The sequence below is a fragment of the Moschus berezovskii genome, chromosome 20, assembly GCF_049115385.1.
Source record: "Moschus berezovskii isolate FMDL1 chromosome 20, NW_MosBer_1.0, whole genome shotgun sequence".
Taxonomy (NCBI): Eukaryota; Metazoa; Chordata; class Mammalia; order Artiodactyla; family Moschidae; genus Moschus; species Moschus berezovskii.
The window spans coordinates 17,061,094-17,073,466 of NC_142479.1; the positions used below are offsets into that span (position 1 = coordinate 17,061,094).

Consider the following 12,373-nt stretch of genomic DNA (forward strand, 5'->3'; position numbering starts at 1 on the left):
ATGGTGCATACGTGCTAAGTCACTTCAGTCATGTGCAACTCTTTGCAACCCTACAGACTGTAGCCTGCCATGGGATTCTCCAGGCAAGAACACTGGAGTGGGTTGCCGTGCTGTCCTCCAGGGGATCTTCCTGACCCAGGGATCGAACCCAGGTCTCGGGCCTTCTTCATTGGCAGGCAGGTTCTTTCCCAGTGCCATCTGGGAAGCCCTTTCTCAGATGCTAAAAGTCAAATGTGTTGGAGTTTTTATAACAACTACACTAGCAAATATGTTTTTGGATGGGTTTGGGTACCTGAGCTCGCTGAGACTGATGCTCCGGTCTGTGCTGTGTTTAGGATTCTCAGTCTCCATCGCCCTTCCCCATCCCAGCTCCCGCCGTCATCTGTGTGAGTCCACCACCTTTCCTCTCCAATTCATTTTGTCCCGTGCCCATTTTCCCCCAGATTACTGTGGTCTTCCACTCGCACCGCAGTCCTTGGCACCAACAGACAGTGGTTCAGACCCCTGACAGTGGTTCAGACCCCTGACTCTCCCACTCAAACCTCCCAGCTTTCCAGCTCAAAATCTCTTCAGTGAAATCTGCTTTCTCTGTCCTTCAGCTTCCACTGTTATTCTCACCTTCTTCTTCAGCTTGAAGTCTAGGGCCCTTTACGCCAATCATTCTTACACGTTCCCTCAGCTCACCTGGTGCTCTCTTCTTCCATCCCATCACTTAACAAGACTCTGGGCCTCAACAAGCTCAGTCTCTACCTTCTGCATAATATACCCATGTAATGAGCAACCCTGCAGTCACACAACCATAATTCACTGTATTCCACTAGATCTTTCAGGGTGTAGTTATCCTAAAGCTCAGCACTGTCTCTGGATCTGGTTCTGTTGGCGATTTTATCTTTTGGCAGTGGATCTTTTTATTTCCTCTTTCTTTTCTGTGTCTCATAATTTTGATTGTCATTCACTGAAGGTCCAACACTGTAGGGACTGAGGCAAGTGTTCTTTAAACTCACATATGGTTCTGAATCTTCTCTGTCAGGCCTTTGGTGTGGGAAGGGTTATTCACCCTCATTTGTAGGCAGGCTGGTTTTGCATTTTGTTTCTAGGCTGGTGTTAAGTTTGCCACAGGCTCCACATTCCTCCAGTGCTTGTCTGCTGTCCATCCTCTTGTGCTTCAGTGAGGTCTGGGGTGCTGGCGGTGGGGACCTCAGTATACCTGCTACCAACTCAGCGCAGATTTCCTGTCTGCTCTCTCGCCTTCCCTCAGAGCAGGCAGCTCGGTGCCAGGTGAGTGGTGGATGTGGGCAGTGGGGGCTGTGGGAGGGGCTCTTGGCTTTCCTACTGCAGTCTCTGGGTTTGAGGCAGGCCCTGTGCCTGAGTCTCAGGGGTAGGACTTTCTCAGCCTTCCTCTCCCTGCTTAGCGAGCTGCTAAGTGCTCAGGTGGGCTTCCTGCCCCCTCCTGTGGAGGTCAGACTGTGCTTCATTCGCATCAGTGCAGGACTCTGGATGTGGAAGGTCTCCTGCCCTCACCTCTCCAGTGACTTAGTGCAGGGTGAAGACATCAGGTTTTCGACCCACCCCACCCCCAGGACAAAGGCGGTTTCCTGCAGTCTGGGAGGGACTGGGGCTGGGACAGTTCCTTGCCCCGCCCCCAGGAGCAGATGAGCAGCCTGTGTCACACAAAGTCCTGTCCATGGTGTGCGAGTTGGAGTGACCCTTGCTTCTCCAGCTGCAGCAGCTATTACTTCATGTCAGAGGAGGACACAGGGCGTGGATGATTCGCCTGCTGCACCCTTCAACCTGTGCGGGTCCTGTGTGTACCCGCACCACCCAGAGACTCTCTGAGGCCTCCTGCCCACCCTCAGTATTTCTCATGAGAGAGAGCAGGCTGTCCTGTATCTAGGGCTCCGGGGACACCAAACTACCTTGCTAGCCGACAAGCAGGCTTGACAGGTTGATCACAGTTCTAGCTGTCTTCCTCTTGCCTACTTTTATGGCAGCGCTTCTTCCTGTGCTCTGCCAAGAGAGAATGAGTTCACATGGCCCATCTTCTCTCACAGGGGCTTACCACCCTTTGGAATCCAGGTCAGCTGAGGGTCACTCAGTGAGGAACCAGTCTCTGAGCTGTGCAGCTCTCCCCATGTAAGGTCAGAGCAACATTCTCTCGCAGCTCTCCTCATCTTAAGCAGCAGCAGATCTCCTGCTTCCCTTTTAAGAAACTTTCAAACAGTTTTCACATGGCCTGCAAACCTGCAAGGTCCTATTTGCCTGTCTCCCCACCCAGTCTCCTGTCACTCCCCTTCGCCCTCGCTCACCACCCTCCAGTAACAGCGCTCTCTCAGTCCCTCAGACATGCCGAGCTCATCCCCCTCCCAGAACCTTTGCACTTGCTGTCACTCTGCAGCCTAGAGCAGTCTTGCCCACATCTGTACCCAGGTGACTCCAGCAATTCCACAGATTCTTCCTTCCTCCTTCATCCCTCTCTCCAAACCGTGCATAAAACACTTCCTCGTTCTTCCTCACAGCTGGACAGTATCCCCATATCTGACATGTTGTCTTTAATCAGTCCCCAAGGGTGGTTATTTAGATTTTCAATCTTTTATTTTCATAATTATCTTGTACATAAAGGTTATCTGTAAGATAAATTCTTAGAACTACCAGATCATATGGAGCCAGTTCAGGGGTTTCCCTGGTGGGTCAGATGGTAAAGAATCTGCCTGCAATGCGGGAGACTCATGTTCAATTCCTGGGTCAGGAAGATCCCCTAGATACACTATGTGAATTCACTATTCACAGTGACAACCCACTCCTATATTCTTGCCTGGAGAATCCCATGGACAGAAGAATCTGATGGGCTACAGTCCATGGGGTCACAAAGAGTCAGATACGACTGAGCAGCTAGCACTTTTCAACCTAAGTGGTTAAGAGTTTGGGCTCTACTATCTGCCAGCTGTGTAACCTTGGGCCGGTGATGGAAGCTGTCAACGCCTGTTTCCTCATTTGTAAAATGAGGGTAATAAGGGTAAAATGAGGGTAACAATTAAAATTGTTGTGAGACGTGAGAAAGTCGGTACATGTGTAACAAGTGTCCAACATGTGGCCACTCCATTATTGTGAACTATTGTTATTGGCATTTAAAGTTTAGGTAGATCTTGACAAGGTTCTCCCATACATATGTTATCATATTTATACTCCCATCAGTATGAGAATATTGCCTCTTCATACCCTCAACACAATGTCTTATTAAACTACTTTCTACCCTTCGCTAACATGATGAATATGGCCTCGCATAATAGTTTAATTTGTATTTTTCTTGTGAAGAGTGAAATTAAGCTTATTTTCATATTTTAAGTATGTTTGTGTCTTGAATGTTCTACATGTTCTACAGACTCCTATTTGTCATTTCTTTTCTTTTACTGATTTGTAGAAGTTATTTATGTATTAAGGAGTTTAAGTTTTGTCTGTGCTATGAATTACTTTCAGAGTATTCAATACTTTTCTTTCCTAGTACTTATTTTTGATGATGTCTTTATTTATGATTACTTTTTTAATGTTCTATAAGACCAAGGTCCAAGTTTATTTGTTATTCATTATCTATCGAACACCAAGTAAAATGCTGAACATATAAAAATAATCAATTACAAAAAATGATCAATAAATATTTAATGAATGGGCCAAATATGACAAAGAGAACCTTAATACATAAGTAGACTGGGGAAATGGAAGGGAGCTATTTAGTATGGATGTCTGAGGAGTTTGGTTTTGGATACACAGAGTGTTAGGTGACAGCCAGTATTCTAAGCTGAATTTGCAGGAGACTCCTACTTTGGCAAAGTACTCATGAAGAGTACGCTGGAACAAATGATCTGTGATGGAAAGAATGCTATGTGAGGGTTCATAAACAAATACTTGCAGTCAGAAACAATAGTTGTCATAACAGTTTTAAAGCAAATATGAAAAGAAAGGAAAATAAGAGCATTATATATTTACAAGTATAAAGATGTGGGCAATGTAGAAAAATTTTAATGTCTTGGGTCTATTACTAATATAACAATTATCAAAAAGTATTTAGATGATGAAAACCTTTACTGTGGGAAAATTGAATCCATCATAGTTATACAAGCTTGTAGAAATCAAAAGTGCCCTTTCTCTATAAAGTAGGATATTCGGTTTATCAGTATATTGTGGTTTTTAATTTATAAATGGACAGTGATTGTGTTTTCCATCAATGAACTTACTGAAATATAGCCACTATCACTTTAATCCCCAAGTCTGTTTTTTCAGACTGTATTACCTGCATGAAAAAGAAGAAACCACCCTGTTTCCTAAAAGGAAATACTGTTTTTTCAGAACAGATAATTTATTCTAAAATATTATTTAATTCACAAGAATATCTTGATGGCTACAGTCATTGATAATCATTTTGACTTAAATAGATATGAACTGGTACCTTTAATAAATCTGTTGTGAAGTTATAGTCCTTGTAATAATTGTGAGAAAATAATCAGGCAGAAACTTTATTTAAATGGCATGGGGATGTGGTATCCCAATGTCAATCTCAAATTTCAAAGGATCCTATGGATTAAAAGATACTGTCTTTAAAATATGCATATTTTTTCTCCTCATTTAAAAAAAAAGACCTGTGAATTAAGATTAGAAATATGACTGTAACTGCACTTGAGAGACAAGTCATTTAAAGAAAAATCTTAGTCACATTAGAATGACTTTCTACTTTTAGCATGTCTTTGCCTTATTGATTAGCATTCCTGGCATTTCTGAACATTTTTGTCATAAAAGCATGGTTTTTGTGTATAGTCATCAGATTCTTCCCTTCAAGTGAGAGACTTGTCAATGAAGAATGAAGTGATCTGTATCAAAGATGCAGAAAGCGTAAAAAGATAAATCTATATGAGCAGCAGCAGCGGTTCATCACGATCTGTCTGACTGAATGCATGCTGGCCGTGAATACTAGCAGAGATGTATACAGTGTCACTTCAGGGGCTTTTAAGAAACCAGTCATTTGCTTATGATGAGTCCCCAGAAATGCTTATTTTCTGCTTAAAATAGAAGCATTTATTCATTAAGAAGTAAAAGAAACTCCTAGGTGGCCTGTGTTAATCTGTAGAGGAAATAATTATAGAATTTTGGGCCAAGGTCTTATTTTATACAACTTGTGTTAAAAGATTGGAGGTAAATATAAAATAAAGCTCGTTCTGTTTTTCTTGAACCAGAGGGATGGGATGGGGAGGGAGGTGGGAGGGGGGTTCATCTACACCCGGGGCGGACTCATGTCAGTGTATAGCAAAACCAATACAATAATGTAAAGTAATCAGCCTCCAATTAAAATAAATAAAACGTACTTAGAGCTGTTCTCAAAGAATACAAAGTAAATGGCGATCAAGTAAAGTTTTATTTCATTCATAGTTGCTCTTGCTGATTTTTGCTCTGCTGCTTGCTGAGACTTTGAAAGTGAAGTCAATGGTTTGTTGTTATAGCTTAATTACTTTCTAAAGAAGTAAGCTACCTGTGCCATGAGTCTGTCTTTGGTATGTTAATATAGTTTAGACCCTTCAAAGGAGACTTGATAAGTCAGTACCAAAGACTGATCCAAAAGGTCAATTACAACCCTTAATAGTAGTACTCAGGGGTGGAGCCAAGGGATGGAAACCCTGTGTTCTAAAGTAGTACCACTCTTGTATGAGCAGTAAACTCTTTGCATCCCCTTGGACTGTAGCCGACCAGGCTCCTGCATCCATGGAATTTTCCAGGCAAGAATACTGGAGCGAGTTGCCATTTCCTTCTCCTGGGGATCTTCCCAACCCAGAAAAAGATCAAATGTCTCTTGCACCTTTTCTATTGGCAGGCAGATTCTTTACCACTGACGGCACCTGGGAAGGCCGACCTACCCATAACTGAAATATAAGAGATGGGCTGCCTCAACCTGAACCTGTTCTGTTGGCATGATGAGGATAAAAATGTACTCATTTACAGAAATATGGTCAAATAATTGCTGCTTACTTCAATCTGCATTTCTTTACACCTGACTAATTATTCTCAACCCCATTACAGAAATGGAAGCTAAGTTTAGCAAATTATTTGGCCATTTATGTTTAGTGCACAAAATTCTTAATTAACTAAATAAAATACCACAATCCAAGGTAAGTCACTTTGCTAAGCTTTCAAACTTCATAAGGTATTTTGTCTTGTGCAGGAACTACTTGCAAACCCCTGCTGATCTGGCACTCATGTAGCAATTCCCTGTAGAACTGAGCAAAAGAATGTAAAGGGAGCAAATCAAAGAAACTTTGAGCCCATACAGATAAGCAGAGGCCATCTTGTCCATCCTTCTGCCTCCAGGCAAAAACCATCCGCTGCACCACAAGTTTTTGTGTGAATCCTGCTGACAAAAATGCTCACCACATGTAAATGACAAGTCATAATCCATTTAATGCAACTAAAGCAGATTGTTAATTGAAGACTTATTTATTGTGTTCTAAGATGCTGAATATGAAAGCTCATCTGAATTGTTTTAATTCCTCCTTTCTAGACAATTGTTTTATACAAGAAACATACTCAAATAATTGTAAAGCTGTGGGAATTCTGTGCCAAGGAATACAGTTATCTTTATCATCTTATTAACTGTATTTTTGGATTGGTTTCCTTTCACTGTAGGTCTACCTTACGGGTGGGAGGAAGCTTACACAGCAGATGGAATCAAGTACTTCATCAAGTAAGTACAAGCATCCCAACTAAGTAAGCAGTTTTCTTCACATCTGGAGAGAACCTGGAAGTTGCAGAATAATCAGTAAAGCCAAGAAACCCTCTTGGAGGTTACAAAAATTAGTAACAAGAAATGAAACTTCACCATTTTCATCTCATGTGATTTAAACGTTAATATCATTTAGGGAGGAGAAAACCTAATAATTAATTCAAGGGAAACATCAAAAAATTGGAACAAAACTGTCATTTAAACCTAAATGTTACTACCTGAATTCATTTCTGGCTAAAAGTATTAATATTTATGCAAAGTTAATATCTATTGAAAAATCTGTTTTGTGTCTTAAAACTTATTAACAGTAATACTAATACCAATCAACATTTTTCATGCTTTACAGTATACACAGTTCATTCATTCTGCAAAGATTCTTTGAGGATTTGCTGTGTGGAAGGCTATATTCCACACTGTAGTGAAATATATAGACTGTTTCTCTGATATTAGGGAATTTACTTAATAGGGAAGAAAAGCATTCAATATATAACTGAATAGATAAATGAGACAATATAAGAACAGATCCCATCTCAGTGGCTTCTCAGAACATCCTTCACATATAGATGAAGAAAATAAGTACTAGAGTAGTTGCCCAAAAATCCACAGCTAACTAAATCACCAAACCAGAAAAGAATCCAAGTCTTCTGCCGCCAGGATTCTTTCTGCTGTCACATTCTAGACTGTCACTAAATGTGTTTTCTAGCTGCTGGGCGGCTGTACTTCCACTGTGCTCTGGGTAACTCTTCTCATGTCAGAATTGGACTTAGGAGAACACAAAAGGGTCTCCCAACCAACTCTTCAGATCTCAAGAGACTTTCTGCATGGCCTTTTTTTAAGCAAATGATCCTTGATATGCACGTGGGGAGGAAAAGAGAGATGTGTCCTTGCTGCTCTTTCAAATATACAAGTATTTTTCTAAGCAATATCCACATTTTGAATTTTTAACTTCTGTGATTTTACACAGATTCCCACATCTCTCTTCATCTGTTTTCTCATCAAAAAATAAGGGGGATTTTATGTGCTTTGTAAAGCTGTTAAATGTTAAGCACCTACCATAAAATTTTTAACACAATAGATGCCTAATAAGACAGTCGTCATTAATTTACAATATGGAGAAAACATCATGGTGGAAAAAAGAACAGGAAAAATTGTATGACATTTAAAACATTGAAAATTCAAAAACTTAATTAAAAAACACTTAAGGAAAAGCTAGGGGTAAAGCTGGCAAAGTATTTTCTTGATTTATTTTTCTTTTGGTCTCTAGCAAAAAGTAATTAACAAAGCAAAGGTGTAGCTTATAACACATGAAGGAGAAAGGGATTTTGGGAGCAAAGAACTCAGGAATTCCATGTACAGATTACATTTAGGGTCACTTCCCAAATCGTAACTCTTCCAGAAGGAACATTTTGCTTCAATATGCTGTTTTAAGTATGTTTATTCCTGAAATACTTGAATCACTATTGTGTAGGGATGGCAAGAAAATGAAAAAACACATTCAAATTTATGTCAGTTGGTAAAGAATCTGCCTGCAATGCCGGAGACCCCTGTTTGACCTGGGTTGGAAAGATCCCCTAGAGAAGGGATAGGCTACCCACTCCAGTATTCTTGGGCTTCCCTGGTGGCTCAGCTGGTAGAGAATGCACCTGCAATATGGGAGACCTGTGTTTGATTCCTGGGTTGGGAAGACCCCCTGGAGAAGGGAAAGGAAAGGCTACCCACTCTGGTATTCTGGCCTGGAGAATGTCCATGGGGTCACAAAGAGTCGGACACGACTGAGCAAGTTTCACTTCACTTTTCTTTCTTCACTTTGTGACGCATAGGGGAGAAAATGTAGGGATGGGAGATGATGCTTAGCAACCAGGCATCTGTTAGGTGTTTTTGTTTTTGTTTTTTTATGCATTGTATCATGTAATCTTCCTAACAATGTGGAAAGTGGGCATTGCTCAGCTCTTAACAGCTCTTAGCAGGTATCCTGCTCTCAACCATGCCTATCTCCTAGAAGATCCCCAAAAGAAGTGCTCCATCAAAGGAAGACAAAGTAGCCTTCACTGTAAACCAGGGTTCTTAATTCAGAGGCCTTTGGAAAATGTCAGTAAAGGGGTCTGGACCCAGTGGGGAACTCCTTCACCCCAGCTGCGCCTTAGCCATCCGTCAGTGTCCTGACACGCAGCTAGCTGTGTCAGAGCCTGCCCAGTGCCTGTGAGGGAAGGGTACCAAGGGCACCGTCACCCACCACCAAAGAAAATGAGGGGGAGAGACATGAGTGTGAGAGGGTCAGAGTGAGTGTGCCCCGTCGCCTGGACCCAGAGGTTTAAGCCACTGTCCTTTGCAGGCTGGAACAGTAGCCTCAGGCTGGGCTTCTGCTGCAAAGGAGAATAGCATCCGAGGAAAGGAGGAAAGAGAAATAAGCAAGCCCTTTGACTGCCTTGAGATCTAGCTCAGTCTCTGTGAAGAAATAGAAAGAGACACTGCATTTGTGTCCACTCCAGTCATAGAAAACACATTCCTTAGGGAGTTCTCCTCTTTGACTTTAATCTTGACTCCTACCAAAAGCAGAAAAGAGATAAGATTTTTTAAAGCATAGTGGTGGGTATCCTTGTTTGTCTATTACAGTTGGTGGAAAAGAGGCTAAACTTGTCCAGGTCATGCAGTAGTAAAATTTCAGGGTCAAGATACAGATCCAGGGTTGTCTGAGTCCAAGCCATCCCCCCAAAACAGTGCCCATGCTGCACCTCTCCATCTCCTTATTTTAACATGGTATGTTTACATGTGTCCAGAAAAATTTTTAAACAGATCTTGATTAAGTTAGAATTCTATACTGTCTCATGGAGGAATGGGGTGCTTACCATCCAGCACCAACATTTATTTTAGTTTAACTATTCTTAATGGATGTCTTATTCTAAAAGTATTGCATGCCTCCCTACCTTCTTATACCAAGGCCAATGAACAAAATCATTATGAACATCAATCTTATACACAATTCAGTAAGTTCTGCAGAGGATTATTAAGAAGTAAAAGCTAGAATAGAGATGGAGCTGTCATTTCCCCCTGATCTCAACATGCCTGGTCACCTCCTTATCTCCATTCCCCTTTTTTATCCTCTACACACCTTATTTGAGGAAGACAGGATGCCAAATAATCAGACTAATTTGAATTGCTTGTAAGTAGTCCTTGAGTCCCGGAGAAGGCAATGGCAAGCCACTCCAGTACTCTTGCCTAGAAAATCCCATGGATGGAGGAGCCTGGTAGGCTGCAGTCCGTGGGGTCGCTAAGGGTTGGACTCGACTGAGCGACTTCACTTTCACTTTTCACTTTCACACATTGGAGAAGGAAATGGCAACCCACTCCAGTGTTCTTGCCTGGAGAATCCCAGGGACGGGGGAGCCTGGTGGGCTTCCGTCTATGGGGGTCACACAGAGTCGGACACGACTGAAGTGACTTAGCAGCAGCAGCAGCAGTCCTTGAGTCCGGGAAGGCAATGGCACCCCACTCCAGTACTCTTGCCTGGAAAATCCCATGGATGGAGGAGCCTGGTAGGCTGCAGTCCATGGAGTCACTAAGAGTCCTTTCCCTTTTCCCTTTCATGCATTGGGATAGGAAATGGCAACCCACTCCAGTATTCTTGCCTGGAGAATCCCAGGGACGGGGGGAGCCTGGTGGGCTGCCATCTATAGGGTTGCACAGAGTCGGACACGACTGATATGACTTAGCAGCAGCAGCAGCAGTCCTTGAGTGCCTTATAGCATAAAAGATGGCATAAAAGAATACATTTGCAATGCAGGAAACCTGAGTTTGATCCCTGGGTCAGGAAGATTCCCTGGAGGAGGAAATGGCAACCCACTCCAGTATTTTTGCCAGGATAATCTCATGGACAGAGGATCCTAGTGGGCTGCCATCCATGGAGTCACCAGAGTCTGACACAACTTAGTGACTAAACCACCACCAGTCCTGAAGTGTGAGTCTACAGGGGATTGTATGTGAATCAAGTGTGTAAGTTCTAATGCTGGTGCATTTGTTTGAGGAAGGCCATCTGGTGTAGGGAAAAGAAGAGCATGGGCTTTGGATTTGCAGCAAGTTGGGTTCAAATGCTGGTGGCTGCATAGAACTGCTGAACAACCTCGGCATGTGGGCTTAACTTCTTTGTGCTTTAATGTCTACATTTATAAAATGGAGAGACTATTAGCCCTTCAGGGAGTGAATTCCTCACAGAATAAATGAGTTTATGTATGTAGAGAGTGTATCATGACACCTGACCCAGAGCATACACTTGGAGCCAAGGTTAGGCCTCTTCACTCCCTCCTCACTGCCATCTCCATGTGGGTTTCATCTCAGCTCTTAGCTGCATTCAGATGGGTTGCTAAATAAGTAATGTCCAAATAAGCAAGCATCCTCTTTATGTCTTCCCTGAAACTATTCAGACTTTTGTTTTTTCATCTTTTTACTCTCCCAACCAAAATTTTGAGCCTGGATAGACGGTGTTAGCTTTTGAGTAGGAGTAGTTCATTTACCATGTGAATCATACTTTGCAGGTAAGAATAGCAAGTGATGAACTCAGGTCATTGCCTCTGTCACCTTACTTAAAAAGAACTGTGACTAAAATCACCTTTCCAGAACACTGGAGTGGATGATAGTCTGGGTACATACAGTCTCTTCCCTGAGATTGACACCTGTCAGTGTCTTCCCAGAAACTGAATGGTTCCATCTGGTAGAAGCCTAGCCTTGGGCAAAGGAATAACTGTCAGTGCTGTCCTGAGAACACCTAGATGAAGACGGTCCTCACTGAATATTCCGATCCACCCACATGTCCATTGCACATGCATTAAAACTTTGTAGTCAGTCATCTGCTTACATTCTGACACAAGAGAAGAAAGCATTTTACCTGGTGTAAACAAGTACAGTCAAAATGCTGGCATTGTTAGAGCCAGCGTTTCATGGAATTAGCTAACTTCTATATATGTATATACAAATATTTTTATTCACATATGCAAATAGGCAGAGCTTACTCACTTGCTATATATATCAGTGCATTCAAGGGAAATTTTTTTTGTTTTCTCATTAGAGAAAGAGTTGCAGCATTCTTCTATTCAATGACAAAATGCCGGTTATCTTGATGTTGCTGTAATGAAACTATCTAGTGAATCTGACTATCTTACCACCCAACTTCTTATCTTCCATTTGTAGTTATATACTATTACATATTTGCAATAGTTTCTGGACACGATTCCACTTTAAAAGTTCATATACTTTGCATGTTATAATTTAACAAAATTATTATAAGACCTATGTTTAATAGTAAAAAATGAACTTAAATATTACAAACTAGAATAGCTGCTACATTGCTTTCATTGAGCTCTTTTTTTTCTATTGAAAAAAAATAGAGATTCACTGGGATCAATAGCCTAGATTTCATGTATTAATTCTCCATTGCTGCTTAATAAATTCCCATAAATTTTGCAGCCTTAAACAGTAAACATTTATTTTCTTACCCAAGTTTCAGAGGGTCAAGAACCAGAAGTGCTTTTGCTAGATCATTCTGATTCTCTCTCTGTCTGGGTTTCTCATGAAGTTGTAATCAAGCTCTTAGCGAGGTCTGGGAATTGAAGAGTAGCTTAG

General features: G+C 41.7%; 1 protein-coding gene across 3 annotated transcripts in view; it reads left to right on the forward strand.

Annotated features, from left to right (window-relative positions):
* The window catches only part of STXBP4 (syntaxin binding protein 4), a 235,261-nt gene that overhangs the window by 202,703 nt on the left and 20,185 nt on the right, over positions 1-12,373 (forward strand). For all 3 annotated transcript variants that reach the window (XM_055398981.2, XM_055398982.2, XM_055398984.2), the window contains one exon: positions 6,664-6,721. In XM_055398981.2, the coding sequence (XP_055254956.2) occupies positions 6,664-6,721 (58 nt within the window). The remainder of the gene's footprint in view (positions 1-6,663; positions 6,722-12,373) is intronic.